Source organism: Balaenoptera physalus (genome assembly GCF_965194825.1).
Source record: "Balaenoptera physalus genome assembly, chromosome: X".
NCBI classification, from domain to species: domain Eukaryota; kingdom Metazoa; phylum Chordata; class Mammalia; order Artiodactyla; family Balaenopteridae; genus Balaenoptera; species Balaenoptera physalus.
This window is the reverse complement of record NC_138903.1, coordinates 10,882,580-10,907,241: the sequence shown is the minus strand read 5'-3', so window position 1 is coordinate 10,907,241 and position 24,662 is coordinate 10,882,580. Positions and strand designations below refer to the sequence as shown.

The window sequence follows — 24,662 nt, the reverse complement described above, 5'->3', positions numbered from 1 at the left end:
CTTGTCAACTGCATTATTATGAACTTTCATCAAATCTTTTACCGTGGTCATTTTTAAGTCTTTTGTCATTTACAGACAGTTCTGGGTGTACTCTGATGACTTTGCAAATATGTTCCTATAAAAGGGTTTCATCTTCAAGAAATTCATGGAAAAGACTCTGACAAGTACAGGTTTCTGGTAACTGACTGTACTGCTGAACTGAATGAATAAGCATTTTCAGAACTCTGATGAAAAACTGATGAACTCATAAAAGTGCTAACAAAAGATCAAGATGAAAAAAAACAATTAATTACATGGGACTGAGTGAACTGATGAGGATGAGTATAATTTTTGTGACTTTCTGTCTGAATTAAAAAAAAAAAAAATCCCACAAGGACTCAGAGGCAAAGAATATACAAATCAATTTTCACTGCAAAGTAAAGGAGCTGTTACAGTGGAGGATTACTGGACTGAATGTCAATATTATGACATAGCATGAGTGTGTTTCATGTTTGGTAATTGCAATCATTGTTGCTTTTGTTGTGGTCATCCATGTACAATGCTTGGTGTCAGTCTATTTATCTCTTGTAAAAATAAAATACAGTGTGTGTGTGTGTGTGTGTGAAAAATAAAAAAAATAAATAAATAAATTACTTTTAAAAACCCATAAAAAAAAAAAAAAAAAAACAAGACCCAACACAGCCAAAAATAAATAAATAAATAAATAAATAAATAAAAATAAGCTATCAAGTTAGATGTGGGTGAGATAAATAAAAAGGGGAAAATATCTGGAGAGTCTGTACTCAGATTGTTGTGCATATGTTTTTAAGTTCTCACTCCAGTTAAAATTTTAAAAAAATAAAGATAAATAATAGCTAATGTATTCCAGGTACGGTCTGTGGAAGACAGGTAATCCTGGACCCATTCTCAAGGGGTCTTGGCCCTACCTAAAAATAATTGGTGAATATAATTGTCAGGCACTGTGAAAGGTTTGAGATAGTACCATCCTTGCCAGCTAACAAGTTCATCTGCCACAGGTTCCTGGATGCTGATAGAATACAAGAGACTCCTGGGTCAGGGACAACGGACTTTAGCACTTGTGGCACAGCAGGTACCGGTTCCCTTTGTCCCCCCAATGCCACGGAGTGGCTCTGGGTGGATGCTATGCATGAAGTGGGTTTGCATCACAGCTGAGGAACCCTGAGTTTAGAGAACCCAAACATTTGTAATGGGCTGCAAGCAAACCTCACTGAATTTTGCCCAGAGTGAGGCACTGTCATTATTAGACCGGACAGCAATCAAACCTGCCACCTGCCCCAGACAGGGACGCTACCTCTGTCTTCCAAAACTATCCACTATCTTCTGCTTGCTATATAAACATCCTTGAAAAGATTATCCAGAACCAAGGCTCTCAATGACTCTGCTCATGAGATGTATAGAACTGCAAGAGACCCGTGGAGAACTGTCTCCCCAAATAAGTCCATTTGTATAATTCAAGTTAAAATACAATATTTAAGTCACGTATAGATCCTTTTTTAATAAGAGTCCTTGGGTGTGGAGAAAAGGGAATCCTCCTGTACTGTTGGTGGGAATGTAAATTGGTGCAGCCACTATGGAAGACAGCATGGAGGTTCCTTAAAAAACTAAAAATAGAACTACCACATGATCTAGCAACCACACTCCTGGGCATGTATCTGAAGAAAACCATACTTTGAAAAGATACATGCACCCCAATGTTGTTCACAGCAGCACTATTCACAATAGCCAAGACATGGAAGCAACCTAAATGCCCATCAACAGATGAGTGGATAAGGAAGATGTGGTACATATATACAGTGGAATATTACTCAGCCATAAATAAAAGAAGGAAATAATGCCATTTGCAGCAACAAGGATGGACCTAGAGATTATCATACTGAGTGAAGTCAGACAAAGACAAATATCATATGACATCAACTATATGTGGAATCAAAAAAAATGATACAAATGAACTTACAAAACAGAAATGGAGTCACAGACATAGAAAACAAACTTATGGTTACCAAAGGGGAAGGGGGGGAGGGACAAATTAGGAGTTTGGGTTTAACAGATACACACTACTTTATATAAAACAGATAAACAAGGTCCTACTGTATAGCAGAGGGAACTGTAATAAATATCTTGTAATAAACTATAATAGAAAAGAATCTGAAAAAGAATATATACATATACACACACATCTATAAAACTGAGCCATTTTGCTGTACACCAGAAACTAACACAACATTGTAAATCAACTACACTTCAATAAAAAAAAATAGACTCCTTGATTTAATTGACTTTTTGTTGCGGTTGTTTAACTGATCGACGGTGTTGAAAAATACGGTGTTAAATAAAACTGCTTCTATTATTTTTCTCTTGGTTCCAGCTTCCCTCCTAAAAACACTTTTTTAAAGGAGATTCCCATATTAATAAAATCACTGGAAATTCCTTAGACATTAAGGAGTGTGTGTTGAACCCATTATTACAAATGATTAAGTATTGTTAATTTTAACATTTTTTTTGGTAATAACTCTATTTTCACCAATGGAATCTTATACTTTGTGTTTCTAGAAAATAAACATTGTCTTTTTCTGTCCATAAAACCAAAGCATTAGAAACAACTCAAATGTTCCAAGTTACTAAGTGCCTGGCAATTATAGTTTTTGGGTAAGTGAAAACAAATATCAGAAATCTCTAATCTAGGTACATTTGAATCTTCAGATAAACTGAAAGCTGCTATTCTCTCCAAATGTCCGCAGAGTAGGCATAACTTTTCAGCTGAATACAAGAATTACAATTAAGTGTAATTAAATTGATTGTAACTTACTAGAGTCAGAACCATCTTCTTCAAGAAGGAAAGGATCGTCCCCTGTGCGATGCGTGGGGGTGGGGTGGCGCGTGCGCTCGGCGCGCAGCACGGACTCAGCCATCAGGGATGGTTCAAGCTTGGCTGCACAGTGGCATCACGTCATCGAGGGTCTTTAATAAACCTGATACCTGGTTGCTCCACAGGCCAATTAAGTCAGAATCTCTGGGGGGCAAGGCCCAGGCATCAATTTCATTTTCTTTAACGGAGGTGTAATTGACATATAGAATTTATTAGTTTCAGGTGTACAACATAATGATTCAATACCTGTATATGTCGCCAAATGATCACCACTATAAGTCTAGTTAACATCCATCACCACACAGTTATACATTTTTTTAAATTAATCTCATTTTCAGCAATATTTTAAAAAGCTCCTTAGGTGGCCCCATATGCAACCAAGTTTGCCAACTACTAAACTAGAGGACTTAGCCTTACAGTGTAGTTCTCAAACTTCAGTGTATCAAACCCCGTGCCTGCCACACCCCTACACCCAGAGTTTCTGACCCAATAGGTCTGGGGTGGGGCCCGAGAATTTGCATTTCTCCTAAGTTCCCTGGCAATGCCGCTAGCCCAGGACCACACTTTGAGAACCGCTGCCCTACAAAATTACCGTCACCTTAAAAACACCCATGACCCAGGGTTGTTATTTTAAATCTCCCCACGTTAGCATGACTATGAAGAAGGACCAGGCAAATGCCGTGAGTGCAACGAGAGACCTTTTTTTGGAAGAAGGAAAGCGAACAACCAAATCTGCAGAAGCAAGCATTCCAGGTTGATGGAAGTTACCGCACCATATTTTGTGCTTTCTCTCACTGCCCTGAGGCTTAATGATAAACTCCTTCACCCTCGTGAGATAGTGATCAGAATGTTGGAGGAAACACCTGGGCTAGAGCAAACACCTCCAGTGGCAGAAGCAAGAGGCCCATTTACCAGCCACAGCGTTTCTTCTAAGGAACAGTGTGACCTTAACTGAGCCGGTCACTTCGTCTCTTTGGGCCTTAGTTTCACCTGTAAAATGAGTCTCAAATGTTCCATCTAACTCCGAAATCTTATCAATTCCACGACATTTGACAAGAGAGGTGAGTTGCTCTACGGTTTGACCACGTTAGACTCTGGCCATCTTATGAGAGTTCAATCACGGAAGGGCCAGGATACCCACCACCTGCAAGGCGCACGGGAATCTCTGCTCTCTGGATGTCACCGTTGAAGTCAGACTAAAATTCAGTCACCTCTTTGAAGATTACCTTAATCAGTTTCTTGATTCAAACAAAAAACGTGTCAGGCATATGGATGGATCATAAAATAAGTGGCTTTCGTGTCAGGCATATTTCTGTTTTTGACCAGAACAACTCAGTTTGATAGCTAACAAGCCAAAAGAATGATAGATTCCACAAACTTGTGTGGCCTTGTCTTTTCCCATCCCAACCCTATTTTTTATATATAGGGTGATGTCTCCCATTTCCTTCTTGAGGGGCCTCTATTCTTCCCAAAGTCAGAATTATGCTTTTCAAACATATATCCCTTTTTATTTCACACATGATAATATGCTGCACATACTTCTTTGCTGTGTTTTTTTAAAAGCGGGTTCCGCCTTAGCAACAGTTCCACAGCTGTGCAGTAGGGATCTCACCCCAATTCATGGCAGACGTAGGGATCGGTGTTTGAAGCCCTGCATCAAAAGGATAATGCAATTATTTTGGTGTAAAATTTCATGTCGTAGCAAACACTGGTGTTTACGTTTTTAAAGTGACTTATGATTGCCACTGTCTTATCCACTTCGTTCTAAAATGCTTTTCTACTTGAGAGTGGACCAAGGGCCAGGATGGATCTCCTCTGGAATTCTGACCTGAACGTCAGGAAGAGGATTAAGGAAGAAGGTCCTGGTTAAAATAAATCAATGGTTCTCAACGAGGGGCGATTTTTGCCCCCAGGGAATATTTGGCAGTATCTGGAGACATTTTTTGGGTTGTCACAAGTGTGTGTGTCTTGGCCCCCAGGGAAGAGGCGGCGGGCTACTACTGACATCTACAGAGTAGAAGCCCAGGATGCTGCTGAACACCCCACGATGCACAGGACGGCCCCACGACAAGGAATTATCTAGTGCAAAATGCCAATGGTGCTGAGCTTGAGAAACCCTGAAATAAATTATCCTGATATACACACTATTACATATAAAATAGATAATTAATAAGGACCTAATGTATAGCACAGGGAACTCTTCTCAGTACTCTGTAATGGCCTATATGGGAAAAGAATCAAAAAGAGTGGATCTGGGGCTTCCCTGGTGGCGCAGTGGTTGAGAATCTGCCTGCCAATGCAGGGGACACGGGTTCGAGCCCTGGTCCGGGAAGATCCCACATGCCACGGAGCGACTAAGCCCGTGTGCCACAACTACTGAGCCTACGTGTCTGGAGCCTGTGCTCCACAACAAGAGAGGCCGCGATGGGGAGAGGCCCGCGCACCACGATGAAGAGTGGCCCCCACTTGCCGCAACTAGAGAAAGCCCTCGCACAGAAACGAAGACCCCACACAGCCATAAATAAATAAATAAATAAATAAATAAATAAATAAATAAAGAGTGGATCTGTGTATTTGTATAACTGAGTCACTTTGCTGTACACCTGAAACTAACACAACATTGTAAATCAACTATAATCCAATAAAAATTTTTAATAAATAATAAATATGTGCAATTCCCCCCCCCCCCAAAAAAAGAAAGAAATTATCCTATGAGGCAAAAGAAAATGGCCAGAGGGGCAAAGGGGGGCAGGAGCGGAGGGGCTCTTTCCCCGAGGGGAGGTGTCTGGCCCCAGAGAAAGCCTGCTGCGCCCTCCTTCATCCAGCTTCCCTCCCCCAACCCCATCCTGAAACACCTCCGTCAGGGACCTTGAAACGTTTATTGAAGATAAAATTGGCTCTGAGGACAATATGTAATAATAAACTTAAGAAGCTAATAATCATAGGAAAAAAATGATTAACAGCAGAAGCGCACCAGAAAAGGCTATGAAATCAATAGAGTATCTTAAACAGGTTTTTAAGCTGGAAGAGATGTAGTCATGCACCTTTTAAACAAGCGCTCCTTTGTTCTATTTACATTTTAATGCTGAGTGTGACTGTCTTGGTAGACTTGACATAAATGATTCTGACTGTAGATTTTCTTTTTTACAATACTGAAAGAGAAATACACCAACAAAAATACTAAAAAAAAAAACCCAAAACAAAAAAACAAACAACAAAAACCTCGCACTGTTGCCCTTGCTCCGAATGAATGATCACATCTGCAAGGGCAGGGCGATCATCCTCCCACGTTGCCTACATCACATGCTTGTGTATAAAACAATCCACATAAACGCTAATGGCTTAATACATGTAAGCCTTGGTCACGTATTTCATTTATCTGGTATTTACCTCAGAGCCCCATCCTAACACAACGGCCTCCTAGTAACTGCTCCATCAAGAACGAATGGGTGGGGCTTCCCTGGTGGTGCAGTGGTTGAGAATCTGCCTGCTAATGCAGGGGACACGGGTTTGAGCCCTGGTCTGGGAAGATCCCACATGCCGCGGAGCAACTAGGCCCGTGAGCCACAACCACTGAGCCTGCGCGTCTGGAGCCTGTGCTCCCAACAAGAGAGGCCGCGATAGTGAGAGGCCCGCGCACCGCGATGAAGAGTGGCCCCCGCTTGCCGCAACTAGAGAAAGCCCTCGCACAGAAACGAAGACCCAACACAGCCAAAAATAAAAATAATAATAATAAATAAATAAAAAGTGTCTACCCTGAGATTGGGATTGACATATATACACTAATATGTATAAAATAGATACCTAATAAGAACCTGCTGTATAAAAAAAAAAAAAAACAATAAAATTCAAAAAAAAAGTGTAAAAAAAAAAAAAAAAAAGAACGAATGGGTGAGTGAGTGTGAGACCCCCTCCTTCACTTTGCCCGTGGAAGAAATCATCAAGGCAGCCCAGAAGACTACAGATACAAATCTTCCATTTGACATCTGTCTGAGCCCAAATGTTCATAAGAGTCAAAAGACAGAGGAGCAAGAGGTATTTCTCAGATGAATTATAGTTCCTATAACTTGCACACATAAAACAAAACACCTCCAAATGACAAGGGTCGAGACCGCATTTACGGCCGCACCAATGCAAGTCAGTAAGAAATTACTGACTCACCAAAAACCAGCCTTCTTGTGCCATGGTTTTCCTCCATGTGCTCTTTTATTTTTTTTAATCTTTTAAAAAATTATTTATTTATTTATTTTTGGCTGCATTGGGTCTTCATTGCTGCACGCAGGCTTTCTTTGGTTGCGTCGAGCGGGGGCCACTCCGCTACGGTGCACGGGCTTCTCATTGCGGTGGCTTCTCTTGTTGTGGAGCACGGGCTCTAGGCACGTGGGCTTCAGTAGTTGTGGCACATGGGCTCAGTAGCTGTGGCTCGTGGGCTCTAGAGCGCAGGCTCAGTAGTTGTGGCGCACGGGCTTAGTGGCTCCGCGGCATGTGGGATCTTCCCGGACCAGGGCTCGAACCCGTGTCCCCTGCATTGGCAGGTGGATTCTTAACCACTGCGCCAACAGGGGAGCCCTTTTATTCATAGGACACTGTTCATGAATTGTGTCTTCATTGAAGTGTTGCTCTTTGTAAGGCTATGAAAGCCATCAGTGGGGAAATGAATGCACAGTTACTGCCGAGAGGGGTCTGTCCCTTTCAATACTTCAGGAGGCTGCTCTACAGCCCTGGTCCTAAAAACAGGATATTCTGAGGCTTCAGGAAGTTTCGGGTCCTTCCTTGGTTCTTCAGACAAGTATACTGTCAGTGGCACTTCCTGAGTTCATTCTATAGCAAACATACACTAAAATGTGCCCCCAAAGAATCCCTCTGATGATTTGACAAAGTGACACAAGTTCGGTCTAAGTCCTCACAATTTTTCTGTAACTCATGGTCAGTCTTAGCTTCGAGGCAAGAAGATAGTAGATTTAACACTCTCTGCATAGGGAAAATCAGAGAATCATGCATCCTCAGACACTGAAGGTCAAGTGCTCACAGACCTAAGAATCCCTCAAAGCACAGAAGGGTGACGTCCATCAGCAAATACTTAGGGCACTCTGCCTTCTGCCTGGACTGTTCCCCGGGGTCTCTAAAGACCACTTACGGCTTTAAAGGCAGCTCTGCCAAAGGACTGGCAGTCAAGCCAGGTCTTGAATGCGTTTCCTAAAGGTGTCCCCCCTTTTCCCTCTTTTATTTGTGACTACAGCCTTCAGCTTCTACAGTTAATTGACAATGGATTTTTTAAAAACTGTGACGCCACAGGTCGTTGGCACATTGTTGGGCTTGTCATATAGCCTCCTTTGTGTTGCAACTGGCACAAGATCAGAGCCATGCTTGTGAGATTCCTTAGCCAAGGTGGTGCTGGGGATCCAGAACTATCCACATTAGAAGAAAGAGAATGAGAGTGACCGAGCACCCTGGCGTGCCCAGGACTGCAGGCTTTCCTGGGATGCAAGACTTCCAGAGGTAGCACTGAGAAAGTCCCCTGCAAGCCCAAACAAGTTGTTCACCTGATGGAGAAGGAACCATCTTTGCCACATTAGGACCACAGCCTTCAGTCAGAAGTAGTCCAACTAAATCTAGCATAGAGGTCAGGGCCTGTTCAAACTGCTGGGGACTTTAGCAATCATCTACCCCTTCTTTTTCACAAAGATACTCAGACTCAGAGTGGTATAGACATTTTCCCCAGGTCACACAGCTTGCTGGTAGCATGTCAGGAACCAGACCCTAGATCGCCACAGCCCCAATTTAGGGCACTTTCCACTGCATTACATTTTTTGCTCTGCCAGTCTCTTTCTATTGCTCTTGGGGAATGAGTTCAGCTGGGTTTTCTTCTGACCACAGGACTTAGCCGTTAGAACAGTGAAAACTGCTGTTTATATTGGGCACTGCTTTTTTTTAATGTTGTGATAGTGAATGGAATCAGGTTGCTGTAAACAGCCTCAATTGGTCACCATCTCCATTACCACATGTCATCCATTCCTGTCATTTCTACAGCCCAGCAAAGTGTCTTCAACATGCATCTATTTGTCATCACCAAATGCTACCCTTGGTGGAGACGGTCACGTGCCAGGACAATGTACCCCTGGGTGAGTGGATCGTGTTTGTGACTAGCTCACAGGCACATGGATTAGCATCTAGAGAGTGCATGAAAATCTTGCTTCTTCATACTTCGATTCTTTCAAAGGGAAGAAATAAGATGCCTGTTCTAAAAACTGAGGTTAATGTACAAAACCATCGGTTCTAAGCTCTTTACAGATATCATCTCGTTTACTCCTCATCACATCTTCTGAGAGAGGTACTATTAACCCATTTCACATACAAGGAAACTGAGGCACAGAGGGGGTAAGCAACTAGCCCAAAGAGGGTTTGTTGTTGTCGTTGTCCTAACTCTAGTAAGTGGTGGAGTCTGTTTCTGAGCACCACGCTCTTTCAGGAGAGAAAACAAGAGCTCAGAGGTGACAATACATCAAACCAATCCAGAACGTGGACCTTGAAAGCAAGGGAAAAGGTGGAGGGCTGTGTTCCCGGGGTGCAGGAGATAAACCAATTTGGTGAAGATCTGCAGCGAAAAGGAGCCACTCTGTCAACTTCTGCATGCAATGTACACAAAGGATAAGGCAGTACGTTTCGGCCCAACTTCCATCTTCACTGGCTATCCTCACTCTAACATAATAAGTACCAGACACCCTGTGCTGTCCTGCTTCAGTCCATGCTGGAGTACAGCCAGTGGTTCTGGAAAATTCTGCTGTGAAGTACCATCGGTAACAGCAGTCCCTTCACAAAGCCCTGTCTCACCTCCCCAGCCTCATTCGACCCTCTGAACCTCTTAGTATCGCATCTTCCCCTTGGATGCTTAGCCCGTCCAGCCAGTAGGCCAGCTGGTGGGCTGGGGAGGACCTGCCATATGAAATCAAACACTTCCAAGGAGGCATGTGTGACAGCATTAATGAGGTGAAACTGTAAAGTTGGTGAAGTGATTTTGGTGTTTCCATCTCTCCATTTTCTTCCTCCCTTCTATTACATTTTATCCTGTTTTGTCTTAAAACTGTGATCTTCTCCAGCTGACTTGGTTTTAGTTCTTTATATTTCACTGGGACTTTTTAAGACAAACTGTTGCCACTCTCAGCATTACCCACACTTTAAAGCTGAGCTTTCCGGGGAGAACCGTAATTAGAAGTTTACTTTGTCCAGGACTTCCCTGGTGGTCCAGTGGTTAAGACCCTGCACTTCCACTGCAGGGGGCGCGGGTGTGATCCCTGGTCGGGGAACTAAGATCCCACATGCTGCACGCACAGTGTGGCCAAAAACAATTTTTTTACTTCGTCCCCACGAGAGTAACTTAAAGTATCACAGAATAGGTGACAGTTGTTTTATGGGAGCGGGAAACTCAAACTCTTCCTGGTGCTTCTGAATTCAAAGCATGTGAAAAACTTCTATGGGGCTTACATTTAAGTTTGGTCCATTCCAACCTACGGATATTGAACACGACTACTCTGATGTATAAACACACAGTGCAATCTTCAATTTTATAGGCAACGTCTAGAATTCTTACGTGGCCCAGATATTATGCTTTGGGGCAAGGAGACTGCTCATCAGTTCTTCGGAAACACCTTCAGAATGGAGAAGAGCTGACTTCAATGAACTTCTGGCTTTTCTGTAACTTTATATGCTGGGCTACAGCCATGATGTAGCAAACACTTCAAGGTACCCATCAAAACACATCACTCCATCAAAACATATTACTCCACAATGATGATACAAAGTATGAAAGAAAGAAGGAGCATGATTTTATTGAAATGTTTTTAGTACAGTGTTGGAAGATCTTCGAATCCTATATTCTAAACCAATACAAGCACTGCAAATGATGTAGTTCCGGAATCTATTTGACATCATATCTACCAAAGGAAAGTTATAATACGAATCTCTTTAAGTTGGTTAATGTAATTTAAGTTGGAAACTGAGCAACTTTGGTATATTCATATTTCTCTGGCTCCCCTTTTTGGCTAGATGTACTCCAAGTCAACCGCCATGCAGCAGACTCAGACAGGACCAATGTATTTGGTGGTTTCACTGAAATGTTTCCACATAAGCAGCAAGGGACGCACAAGTTCTGGGATTAAGCTGCTCTCAAGGCCGTCTTCATCATCTTTTTTGAACTGGACCATCAAAATAGTTAAGGTCTACATTGCTGCTGCGCAGGGCTACGTCTAGTCTATTTAGTTGATAGATGTACCAGAAGTACTTTAAAATACAAAAGTGGAGATAAATAACCATAGAAACAATCAATTCTTAATTCAGAGAATGACAATACCGATTTTTATATCTTTATCTGAAGATCATTATTTTAAAACTAGCTCTGTGTGTTAGACTCTTAAATCTTGGACGAAATGACTACCTTTAAATCAACTGGTTTTAGTCATTGTCAACATGTCTACACTGGGATGCCAAGCTGTCTACCTGCGTGCGTTCATAACTACATTTTCATTTCTCTATGCATAGAAATTTCAAGAAATACAGATATCACTCATTTGTCAAAAATAAAAATTACATACATCTAAACAGGCTCTTTACATATCTCAAATCAACTCTTGTCTAGATAGAGTCCATCGTATTGCATAGCTGACCCTAACCAGGCTACGCTATGATTTTTTCTCAAAAGCCCTCTTAAGGTACAGCAAAATGCTAGTCTCTGCAATGACTAAAACGATACTTTTAAACTTTGATTCACCCTCTGCTGTAGTGAAGTTTGAAACCTTAAAGACTGCTATTCAGATTTGTTAACAACTTAAACAGATTTCATTTTTCCACCCACAGAATTTAGATCAGAGACTTTCTTCTCTTCAAGTTTTGAGATTCAGCAGAAGGAGGAGATTGTTATTTATTATTCCTGGGCTTTGTCTGTGCAGGCACATTTTCTTCTTTGGGGGCGGAAGCACTCAGTTGGTTGTCCACCAACGCGCACTTAGGAAAATTCAGAGTTGATGCTTGCCGCCTGCCACCGGGGATGGGGGCACCTCACTCAGGAGTCATCAAAAGCCACCTGTGGATAAAGCTATCTTCCCTCCACCATCACTCCTGGGCCACCATTTGAACATTAGCTTCATGGAGCAACTAATGTTTCCTTATTTGTCCTTTTTTTGTAGGCCTTTCTCACCCACATTTTTCATGTAACAGCTTTAGTTAAAATAATCTGTTGCCTAGGAGGCTTGCTACTTGTGATTACAAAAGGCAAAAGACCATGAGATCAACACTAAGGAAATAATATTTAAATATGTATTTGGAGGCACCCACAAACAATTCACCTTTTTCTCATGTCAAAAGCAAAACAGAGATCAGACTAGTAAATATGAGGGGACTTAGGGAAGAAGTCTTTGTGGTGATGGAAATCCACAACATGAAACTCTTGGAAAAAAGGCAAAGTAAAAGCTAGAGCTAAAAACAGGACATTAAAAAAAAGATGGCAGGACATGAGGTGTATCTGGGATGAACACAGCATGGATGTGACAATGAACTTGCAGACTACCTCAAAACAGTTTCTCAGTCAGCTCTATTGCTGAACATAATTTTGGAATTTTAGAACAAGGTATTTCAGAGAAGTGACAGTTATGATTTTTAGAAGTGGCAATAAAAAAATACTGAACTACATTGCCTCTGATATGTCTAATGTTTACCAGAAATAAACGTGTCAGTGGCCATCTTCAGCTACATAAAATTTGGTCCAAATTAAGCATAATAACCAAAATGGCTTATTGGAAACCTGCTCACTAAAACAAATACTCAAAATTCAGGGTATTATAAATTCTCTAAGGTTCACTTAGAAGCAAAAGGCTAATTCTCTACAGGGTTTCACCCAAATGTCCATAGGCATTATCATTCTATATTTACACAGAGGCTTTAATCTGAGGTGACCTTTGGTAACCCTGAAATACATAAACTATGAACTTCCACAATGGAATTATAAACTTGAAAGTTGTGGCCTCAAAGCACTGACAGAACAAAGGAAAAAAAGGTCACGTATCAGAACAAATCAAGATAACAAAAACATTTCTCATTTAAGACTGCTCACTTAAAGATCAAATAACCACTGCCCTCCCCACCAAACTGAAAATAAATGGTCGAGAGCTTTAAGAGGGGGAAAACCAGTGGACCTCGGAGTATACAAAGATCTGATGCTTTTGCATTAATATAACTGCTTAGTCCTAAAGCTAATAAATCAGACAAATGCACGCAAGTCAGAAGCCAGAGCAGGCTTGCTTCCACACCTCACATCCTGGATTTACAGTGGGACGTGGCTGAACAGGTAAGACACAGATTCACCGTTGTGGGTCCTTCGAATCGCCTCGGCCAAGATCATCGAAATGTCAATAACCTAAACACCAATGAAAAGACAGAAAAGAGGAGAGGAAAGTGGGACATCTCAGTCATGTTTAATTAGAAACTTAGAAGCCAGAAAGCCTAGAAACGCTCTCTCCAGCACATAAGATGTGCCACTATCGAACCTCCCCGCAGCCATTTCTTCTGAGAGGACAGACAGTTTTGGGTCTGTCTTCAAATTACTATCCTGTACGGGATCCTGGAAGTGAGATTTTTCAGTGCAGATACTTCAAAGGCTTTTCAGGGCCTCTGTTAACCAGACACATCCTTTACTTTGGGTGCTTGTTGTTTTAAAATTAAATTTACTCAATCATTATGTGGAAGGTTTTTCTCTCTCTTGGTTTCTGAAAACACAGAAACTGTAACGTCTGACAGCACAGCTGTAATCATCTAACTCCGGGGTCAGCCTGAGAACAGCCACAGACAATACATAAATGAATGGGCATGGCTGTGTTTCAGTAAAACTTTATTTACAAAAACAGATGGTGGGCTGGATTGGGCCCGGGGGCCTTAATTTGCTGACTCTCAGCTACTGAGAATCAGACATGAAAATCTAAGGCATAGCTATTTTGACCATTTTCTAATGAATCTCCTGGTGCCGAATGAACTGTGTTGCTCTCCGATGGATGAGAAATCACGAAGCGGATCACTCCGATCCGTCTTCATGCTCCAATGATGGGCACGGAGGCTTCCAGCAATGAAAGGACTTGCCAAGGTTCAACAAGACATAGAGGCAAAACGAGGACTCAAACCCCTTCAACTTATTTCGGGCCAGTTGGTGTGAAGTGATCACTGCTAACTCTCTGGGGGCCTCCCGAGTCAGGAGGGAGAGAAGGAGTAAAGCTCGGAGACCCCTGGCACAGCCAAGCTGCTTCTTTGTTTTCCTCCCCCATTTAAAAAACCTGTGGCAAAATACATGTACCACAAAAGTTGCCATTTTAACCATTTTTAAGTATAGAACTCAGTGGCATTAATTACATTCCCAGTGGTGTGTAACCATTTCCCAAACTTTTTCATCGTCCCAAACGGAAACCCTGCACCATTAAACACTAACTCCCTATCCCCCGCTCCTGGTCACCACCACTCTACTTCCCCTTTCTATGAACCTGACTACTCTAGGGCCCTCAGGAAAGTGGAATCTAGTTCACACATCACACAATATTTGTCCTTTTGTGACTGGTTTCTTTCTCTTAGCATACCGCTTTCAACGTTCATCGATGTTGTTGCACGTATCAAAGTCTCCTTCCTTTTTAAGGCTGAGGAATATTTCATCGTATGAAGAGGCCACACTTCGGTTAACCATTCAACTGTCAGTGGACATTTGGTCATTTCCACCTTTTGGCTACCGTGAATAAGGCCTGCTGTGAATATTCGTGCATAAGGTTTTGTTTGAACAGCCGTTTTCAGATTTGGAGGAATAACCCTAGAGATGGACCAGGGGGGTCATGTGGTAACTCTGTTTAGCTTTAGCACAGCCTGTTTCTTAATGTTCTTTACTTTGGCTTTATTCACTTACTATTTATAACTTTGACCTCTGCTGGCCCCAGCCTTTCCCAGACATCTAACATGTTATCATACCTTCCCATTACGGGAAGCTACAACCTCTACTGACATCTGCTTAGCAAGTGGTCACACACGCAAGATGCTAGTTGCCTCCCTGCTTGGCTCTGCCTGCAGTGTAGCCAGTACCTGAATCTTGGAGCAGTGTTTCATTTTGTCCTCTTGGGGAATAGTGTTTGTCACAACAACAGCCTCAAAGGCGGCATTATTTATTCTGGAAATAGCTGGCCCAGAGAAGATCCCATGGGTAAGGATAGCATAAACTTTGGTGGCTCCGGCCGAGAGTAGCCTATAAAATAAAAGAGAAAAAAATTAAGTGCACACAAATATTCTTGAAACAGTCTCCCCTTAGTGTGAATTTAAAAGCAACAGTGTGTTCCATAAAGGAAAACAGGAAACCAATTTCACTCACATTTATCAGTCTAAAACAGGATCTTTTAAGGTATGTGCTGGCCAAACACTTTACATTCCCTTAAATCGGGGATTATCAGCCTTGACGTCGGGCCCGGATAATTCTTTGCTGTGCAGCACATCCCTGGCCTCTAGCCAACAGCAACGCCCCTCCCCTCAGTTGTCACAACCAAAACTGTCTCCAGATATTGTCAAATGTCACCCAGGGAACAAAACTGCCCAGGTTTAAAAGAGTAAAGCCAAAATGTCACCATGTTGCCATACAATCAGTACACAAAACTGAGGTATTATACACTCTTTGTTCCGTTCTGTCTCTGAAACCTGCTGTGCATTCTACCCTCCCAGCGCATCTCAAGTCAGACGGGCCACAGTCCATGTGTTCTGCAGCCGTGCACGGCTGGGGGGCGGCTCCCACGCAGGACAGCGCAGCTCCAAGTCCCTGGAAGCCAACGGCCGAGAAGGCTGGAGCGAAGGCGAGCCCAGGAAGCGAGGGCCTGAAGAGGCCGAAAGACTGTCTTTTTCCTCCTGTGCTCAGTTTCAGGAGAAGCACCTTCTCTGAACTTTTTTAAAAACACACTGAAAGTTCAACCTTGAAAATGAAAACCAGGCCATAAAGGGCCACAGTTTTTTCCCTACGGAGCAAAAAAAAAAAATAGGCCTAGAATTGACTTTGGTCTGAAAAGCTACTACTAAGCTATCAGTAATAATTAGGAAAAGTGAGCCTAGTTTTTAACAGCTGACATTCTTCCTTTCTTAATGAGACGCCCCACCCCTCTCCTCAGTGGTCCCAAAGCACGCGCATACTTGTCCGCAGCGTGGCAGATGGTGCCACATGTGTCGGCCATGTCATCCACAAGGATGGCCACGCGGTCCTTCACGTCGCCCACCAGCACCATCCGGTCCACTTCATTGGCCTTCTTCCTCTCCTTGTGAATCAAGGCAAATTCCACATTCAACCTGTCTGCGATTGACGTGACCCTGCTCAAAGACACAGACAGTCACAGACTCAGAGAACAAGCTTATGGTTACCAGGGGGGAAGGCGGCGGGGAGGATAGATTGGGAGTTGGGGATTGACATGTCCACACTGCTATATTTAAAATAGATAACCAACAAGGACCTACTGTATAGCACAGGGAACTCTGTTCAATATTATGGAACAACCTAGATGGGAGAAGAATTTGAAAAAGAATAGATACATGTATATGTATAACTGAATCACTTTGCTGTACACCTGAAACTGACACAACATTGTTAACCAACTATACTCCAACATAAAATAAAAAGTTAAAAAATATATATAGGGAAAAAAATTAGACTAATTCTGAAAACGTATTCCCAGAATATTAAAAAACTCTAGAGTCATTAAAAAAAAAAAAAAAAAGACACAGACAGATACATCAAACACTGTCAATACAAAAAAAATTGTGTTCTTCATAGCTGTATTTTAGGACTGTCGTGACCAGCCACACTCAAGATAATGCAAGAATCAGGCCTCCCTTGCAAAGCCAGGCCTGGTCTGGGATATGTATTAAGCAACCCAAGGGGAGAAACATGCTAGGATGTGGCCTTGCGTTTGTGGCAGCTGGGGAAGAAAGCCAGGGCGCCTTGACCATGGGCTAAAACTCCTGGCTGAGAAGCTGACACTCAACAGGTTAGTGTTCGTGGGTACCTTTTAAAGTCAGGGGCACAACTAAAAGCAAGTTATTTAGAAACTACTAACTGCTCGGTGTAGGGAGCGGCCAGCGGGGACAAAGTCCTGGTGAGCGTAGCCATGTAATCTGTACGCTTAGGACAAGGGGCTTCACTGGACTCGAGGCCTCCAGAGATGGTAATCACAGACCAGGCCTCTGTGCAACTAGGGCAAATGCTCAAAAGTCATCAGCTCTGAAAGGCCTGAACTGGCAAAAGGAGGAGAAAGTGGCAGGCCAGGCTTGCTGGTGAGCCCGGACATTCTAGATTTTTCCTGTGAAGAATAGATTTCAATGATGAAACTTAGCGCAAAATAACTCCATAGACATAAGGTGACATGAAGATTTTCCTGTTTCACTTTTTGAAATGACGGTCACTCATGATGCAATTCAGCTGAAAAACTTTTTATTGAGGAACCAAAACATATACACTCACACACCCTAATTTAGTATGCAGTGCCTGGAGGATACAACCTCTGGACGCTTTTTAAGTCCTGGTCCCATTCACTGCGTCCTCCTCAGCTGGCAACCAAGAGTGGCGCCCCATGGGTGCTCTGATCAAGCCGAGTGTGGCCAAGTCGCTGAGAGGAACCCACTTTCTGGGGCCAAGAGGGCAGCATGAAGGGGACTGTGCACCACAGGTTACCCCTGCTTGTTTCTGAGAACATCCAACAACCAGTATTTTTTTAAATTGTGGCATATATATATATATATAAATAAATAAAATAGAATTTGAATGCTGACCAAAATTTTGCCCCATAATCGCCCTAAAACATATACTACTATCTATATGCCAATTCATAAAAGATAAGCCATTTAAACTCCCATTAAGGAAAGCTAGTTTCTCAGAACACAAGACAGGTTTTCCCAAGAAAAGACTCTTGAACACCTTATGTATGTGCGTATATATTAAAATTTTGTTTATCTGTAAGGACCAAGAAGATCTCGGTACGGTGGGGAAGCGCCACCATTTGGGGCTGAAGTTCCGAAGCAACTCAAGTCCAAGCATAACCTGCGTTCTGCCATGTGATCCGCTCTCCTAAGCCTGTGCACAAACACACCAGCAGGGGGCGCAGAGGCCTGCGTGGGAAAGAAGCTGAGCTATGCGGTTTTGGGGGGTGGGGACAGGCGTGGAACATGAGTGGGGGAGCTCCAGCCACTTCAGGTACCCAATGGCAACATCAGAAGCAGAGAATAAAGGAAAATATCCCTGCAAAAAGCCCCCTGGGTTGCGAGAACATTCCTATTTCTCCGCAGGTTCCAACTCTTCTTTTCCTGGTGTATAACTGAGACTTAATACCTATTCCTAACATACGATGTTGAGACAGTGCATCATACAGAAATCTTGGGTGGAAAAAGCTAGGACAAAAATAATACACAGTTTGATTTCCAGTTCTTCTGGATACACCATTACATTCTCTTTAAAAGAAAAGCGAAAAAAGTCAAATCTGAATTATTTCGTTTCACCAACTTCCCAGACCAGTTTTACGTTAATATTGACTATCTCAACAGTGGTGTGTTTCCTAAGGTTTATTTTTTTCTACCCACAAGTGACCTCTTGTGGCGATATTAAGTTTTGTGGAGATACTAAGTTGTACCTGGAACAAATCAAGCCTCAAGGTTTTTTCTACGACAACAAGTTCCAATTTGTCAGATAGATATCTATTTTTCTTGGTGAAATACGACTTCTTGCATCAAACAAAGAAGCCACAGATAACGTCAACTGTATGTATCGTGCGTTACCTGCGAGGCTATTTTGTCGGTTGGGGAACAGCTTACTCCAGGATATGAGGATGACAAGGATGTGTAGCAAAAACTGGGGAGGAATGGAGGTGACAACAAATCTGAAATGCACGCCCCTAAAAAGCTTGCCTTTCCCGGCAGAGAGGGAGCAGGGGCGATCGGAGCGGAACTACTCTGAAGGAGATCTGAACAAAAACAGCATCTTGCTGCTGGCCATTTCCTCTGGCTAGCTGACTCTGCATTTTTTCAGCAGGAGTTGGCAAGTAGATGGGGGAACCTGGTATATAATAAAAGATGCTATTTCAAATCAGTGTGAGAAAAATTGATTACTGAATAGTTTTGGGGACAATTCAGATAGCTGGGGACAGGGGAGTTGGATTCTTAATTCACTCTTTATTCCAAAACAGATTTCAGATGGAAGAAAAATCAAAACATTAAAAAGGAAAAAAGCAACCCTTAAAACATATGAAATCATGGGAGAAGACAAATGTTAAGGGTTATCCTTCATAAACCCAGAAGCCATAATGTGAAACAGAGATAAATGTGAGTACATAAGAATGTTTTAAAAGTCTTGCAGAGAAGAAAAATACAAAAAGGGAAGAAGTGAAAAACTTGGGGACTTACTTGCTACACACGAGAAGCAAAGATGTCACTTCCTGCCTGCACAGAACTCCGAACAAGCCAGAGGAAGAGGCCTCCAGCTGACAGAACATGCAAAAGGTATGAACGAAATATAAACGTGCTAGAAGGGGCGCTCAACCTTATGCACGCAACTGGAATTTACAGGAGGAGATGCCACGTATCACTCAGCCGATCTGTCAAGTAAAAGAAGTCCGATCATCTGCTGTGTAAGCAAGCCTGTGTACAAAGTCACTGGCATCCATACTTGGGAATGTCAACTGGTCTATCTTCTTTTTTTTTAGTTGAAGTATAGTTGATTTACAATGTTGTGTTAGCTTCTGGTGTACAGCAAAGTGATTCAGTTATACATATATATATATTTATATACTCTTTTTCCGATTCTTTTCCATTATGGTTTGTTACAAGACACTGAATATAGTTTCCTCTGCTATACAGTAGATCCTTGTTGTTTATCTATTTTATATATAGTAGTTTTATCTGCTAATCCCAATGGTCTATCTTCTTTCAAAGACCAAATTTTGACCCTGTGCATCAAAACCTAAATAGCTCATGCCCCTGGACTTGGCAACAGCAGTTCTAAGAACGCATCCTACTTGTACAAGTATATGAAATGTGAAAGTGAGTGTCATGCTGCAGGAATGTGCCTAAGAACATAAACAACAGCACCTACTAAAGAGGAACGAGAGACTGGTTAAAGGAATCACTATATCCGCACCCAAGGGACTATCACCCAGCTGCGAAAACCAAGAAAGCAGACCTACTGCACAGCTGCGGAACTGTTGCTAAGGCGGAACCCGCTTTTAAAAAAACACAGCAAAGAAGTATGTGCAGCATATTATCATCTGTGTGAAATAAAAAGGGGGGTATATGTTTGAAAAGCATAATTCTGACTTTGGGAAGAATAGAGGCCCCTCAAGAAGAAAATGGGAGACATCACCCTATATATAAAAAATAGGGTTGGGATGGGAAAAGACAAGGCCACACAAGTTTGTGCAATCTATTATTCTTTTGGCCTGTTAGCAATCAAACTAAGTTGTTCTGGTCAAAAAAAGAAATATGCCTGACACGAAAGCCACTTATTTTATGATCCATCCATATGAACCGCCCAGGGAGACAATTCCCTAGACACAGTGGAGATTAGTGGTGGCCACGGGCTGGAGGGAGAGGGAGTGGGGAGTGACTGCAAATGTCCTGGAATTAGACAGTGGTGACAGGTGCCTAACTCTGAATACACAAAAACCACGGACCTGCGCACCTTAAACGGATGAATTGGAGGTATGTGACTTACATCTCAATAAAGCTGTTACTAAAAACAAGTTACATCTCATGCTCTCAACCCACGTGTTCCCCTCTAACCTTCGAGCAGGCCAGTGCATTCGCCTGCAGATTCCACTGTGTGACTTCAGTAAGTTTCTAAGTAACTGCAAGCATTTCCAAGAGAAATTACTCCAAAATGTTGCTCACATTCCCCTGTCGTCTTAAGCAGACAACACTCGGGGCTGCTTGCACCCGAAGGGGAGCTTTTAAGTTCGATTCTAGGTCCTTAGCTTGGCCATGGAGGGGATGAGGGATGGGCATTTGCATTTTAAAGATGTCCCCAAGCTTGATGGTCACCGCTCTCTTGTGGCAGGTTTTTAGCGTGCACAGACTTACGAGCTTCCTTGCTTTCTCTCAGGACTGGTGGACGGAGCTCTCTTTCACCTCTCCCTCCCTGACGGAGGCCCCTGCCCGGGGAATTAAAACTCCATTCCGCTCTTTCCCCCCCACAGAGAGCAGCTGCGCAGTTCTACAAGGTGACTCTGACTCACTGAGTCGCGGCACACAGTAAAGCACTCTGCATCGGCGTTCCATCATCTTCACCCCGATCCTCAATGTCTGTACTGATTGCTCTTTACTCCCCTGAGTCTCTGCAAAGCCCCCTGGATTTGCTGCTCAGTACCGTTAGTTATGCCATTCACTGCACCTGCGCTCTGATACTTTTAGTGCCATGTCAATTTCCGTCCAACATCCTCCTTTTACAGCCTAGCAACTATCCTGTGAGCCCACGGCTCTGGCTGCCCGCCGCCCTGTTATCTGCAGGCGCTGTGGCTCTCTGTGGGCTGAGCCCCCTCGGCTTCCTAACTGGGATCGTCAGGCACAATGAGGTGGTCTTCAGCGGGGAGTGCTTACTGAACAGCTGGGCTTGTGGAATTCTCCCTCGGCCGTGGCTCTGTGGCCTGGGGTCAATTTTCCCAGCATCTGGAAAGATTGGCTTTCCTCCCCAGGTTGCAGGGAGGGGTCTCCCTGCCATCTCCCTTCTCTCTGGAGGCCCCCATGAGGGCATGAGCCTCTCCCAAGCCACCCGCCTCTTCCTGGATCTGACACCCATACCCCAGGCCACCCCGAGCGTGGCCGTCAGCCTTCTTTATTTCTTGGCCACAGACATCTCCCTTTCTTTCTGGCTGCTCTGCGGACACGGATTTTAAAATTTTTCTATTTTGGCTTCCATTTCTAAGTGTTTGTAGTAAGAAGAACTAGCTTGGTCAATCGTGTTGTTAAGTAAAAGCCTTATTTTCCAATTAGGCTCACTGCTTTTATAATCAGAAATGAAAACTTAAAAAACTCAAAACATTCTTTGCTAAAACCAAATGTCTGTGTGTATTTTTTTTTTCTTTCATGAGTGTTGAAATGTTAAAGATGACAGCTCTCTGCTCTGGAGGTGAAGCCTGTTGGCTACTTACTTGCTCATTTGCAAAATAAACTGTTCAGTAATTTAAGACATGCTTCCTCATCTAACACATACAGAAAGGAAAAAGCAGTCGGCAAACACACAAATCGAAATCCGCCTTGTGCCGCCTGGGCCTGTGCAGTACCTTTTGGCGCCCCCAGCGTCAGGTGAAACAATGATGCAGTTTCTCCACTCGGTGATGTTCTCCCGAATCCACTGCAGGACCGCGGGCTCCGCGTACAAGTTATCCACAGGGATATCAAAGAACCCCTAAGGGGAGAAGCGGGTGTCACGTTATCACGGGGTTTTTAAAAAGATCTTCTCTTTCATGAAATAAAACTTGAATTTTTTATTCAAAAGAAGCCTTTTCAACTGACTCCCCTTTTTTTCTTTTTTTTTAAATTTCTTTTTTTTAAATTGAAGTATAGTTGACTGACAAGGTTGTGTTACTTTCAGGTGTCCAGCAAAGTGATTCAGTTATTTTTATATATATATATATATATATATATATATATATATGTATTCTTTTTCAGATTCTTTTCCATTATACGAGATACTGAATATAGTTCCCTGTGCTATACAGTAGGCCCTTGTTGTTTACCTATTTTATATACAGTAGTGTGTATCTGTTCATCCCAAGCTCCTAATTTACCCCCCCCACCTTTCCCCTTTGGTAACCATTTTTCTATGTGCAGACTCCCTTTTCTTAATTCAAACAGAATTAAATCAAAAGACAGATAAGTTCCAGAAGCAGATTTCAGTTCAATACGGGGACATGGTCCGTTATCTTATGATCAGTTCTATCCTAAGGAATAGGAGAATGGTTTTGTAGATCAGTGGGTGAGAGGTTTGCTGTTTCTTAAACACCTTATTATAAGCCAAATAAGTCAACATTCACTATATCACAGAGTATGCATAGTGTAATTTGGCCTGTTTACCAGATTACGGAACTAAGTTATGAAGAGTTTTAAAAAACCTACATTACGACTCTCCCATTCTAATTATTTTCCAGAAGTTGAGATGGAATTATAGTTTACTACCAAGAAGCCATTCCTGCTCCTCCAAAAGTGAGTAGAGGGAAGGTGGTGCTGGAGACAGGCGATATCAACATTAAATATATTTCTAAGTTCAGTAAAAAAGATGAAAATCCAAGAGTTGCCATATACAAACTTAAAAACACACGTCGTGTTACCTCCTTCAAAAATTATTTAACTAACAGGGTGTTAGGATTTAACCACTTGCACTAAGCCCCCACCATAACCAAGGACAACAAAGAAAATGCTGGAACCTGGATCTGAGAGGCATGCAGGTCCATGGTGATGATGTGATCCGCCCCAGCGACCGAGAGCATATTGGCCACGAGTTTCGCCGAAATCGGAGCACGACTCTAAAATATAAAGGCACGGATTTTATAACAGGGGAGAGATGGAGACCTCCAGATTTCTCCCACTAAGATTTATAGAAGAAAGAGGAATCACAGATGCTTTATTACACGTGAAGAAAATTAACTTAATAATTCAAAATTAATACTTCAATAATTTAAACTTAGTAATTTAAATGATTTCATTATTAATAAAGAAAGTTATAGGTTATAACAGCAAAAGATACTCATCCCGTTTTATTCACCAAATATTAATTATTTACATCTACTACTGTGAGACAGTGTGCCTGACACTGGGTATAGAAAACAAATATCAAAGAAGCCAATAATTAATCATAAATACATGTAATATCACAATTTATATAATTCCAATTGTGACAACTGTGCAGAATAACAGGTCCCGGGAGAGAGACAGACAGACAGACAAGAGCATGAAGGACACCAAGTTAAAAGACACTGGTTGTCAGAGGCCCCTCTGAGGAAAGTGCTTTTTAAGGCGAGGCCAGCAGAAGCGGAAACCAGTGTTGCAGCAAGAGCAGCCCATGTGACGGCACGGAGGCCGAGAGATCACATCCAGGGACGGAACGAATCCTAGCGTCGCTACAGGCAGTGGTCCAGGACAGAGTGTGAGGGGATGCCGGGAGAGAGGCAGGGGCGCATCCCGCAGGGCCCTGAAGGCCAAGGCCAGCCCTTAAAGACGAGTTTCTGCACTACAGCTGGGAGCGAAGGCTGTTACAAATTCGACAAAAACCAGATCCAAGAAAGAACACCTTAAGGTGATGGATAATTTGATATTCAGAGAAACGGACGCAGCGTGACGCTGTATCCTCTCTGAAGGTACCCAACTTCTCCATAGCTTTAGGGTCCACACCATAAATGACAGACAGTAACTCTGTCCACGTCAAAACAACCCAAGGGACTATACAGGCGTGAGGAGACCTAGGGAGAGAGCTCAGCATTCTGCTGTGAACAGTGTTATTCCTATACAGCACAGAAAAGGAAATGTAAGCTTAACAGAAGATTTCATTCAAACTCACAATGTCACATGTCAATTATATCTCAAAGCTGAAAACAAAAAAGATTTCATTCAAAATAGTAACAAATGATCTCTGTTAAATACACAGACACACACACACACACACACACACACACACACACACACACAGTATATTCATGTAAAAACACACAGGAATTATATCACAATGTGAACAGATTATTTTTATTTTCTCTAA

At 42.6% G+C, this 24,662-nt stretch overlaps 2 protein-coding genes across 5 annotated transcripts in view; both read right to left on the bottom strand.

Moving 5' to 3' along the window:
- The window catches only part of TLR7 (toll like receptor 7), a 39,447-nt gene extending 35,172 nt beyond the window's left edge, over positions 1 to 4,275 (bottom strand). Inside the window, exon 1 of the mRNA XM_082446960.1 lies at positions 2,828 to 4,275. Coding sequence (XP_082303086.1) covers positions 2,828 to 2,842 — 15 coding nt within the window. The 5' untranslated portion in view covers positions 2,843 to 4,275. The remainder of the gene's footprint in view (positions 1 to 2,827) is intronic.
- A 98-nt stretch (positions 4,276 to 4,373) lies between these two features.
- Positions 4,374 to 24,662, bottom strand: part of PRPS2 (phosphoribosyl pyrophosphate synthetase 2) — a 32,445-nt gene continuing 12,156 nt past the window's right edge. For 2 of the 4 annotated variants that reach the window (XM_082447267.1, XM_082447270.1), the window contains 5 exons: positions 23,338 to 23,436; positions 22,195 to 22,319; positions 16,073 to 16,246; positions 14,987 to 15,146; positions 10,689 to 13,292 (listed from right to left, as the gene is read on the bottom strand). In XM_082447267.1, coding sequence (XP_082303393.1) covers positions 13,200 to 13,292; positions 14,987 to 15,146; positions 16,073 to 16,246; positions 22,195 to 22,319; positions 23,338 to 23,436 — 651 coding nt within the window. In that variant the 3' untranslated portion in view covers positions 10,689 to 13,199. Of the gene's footprint in view, positions 4,539 to 10,688; positions 13,293 to 14,986; positions 15,147 to 16,072; positions 16,247 to 22,194; positions 22,320 to 23,337; positions 23,437 to 24,662 lie in introns of those variants that run through there. The other 2 variants (XM_082447269.1, XM_082447268.1) reach the window with 2 other exon arrangements.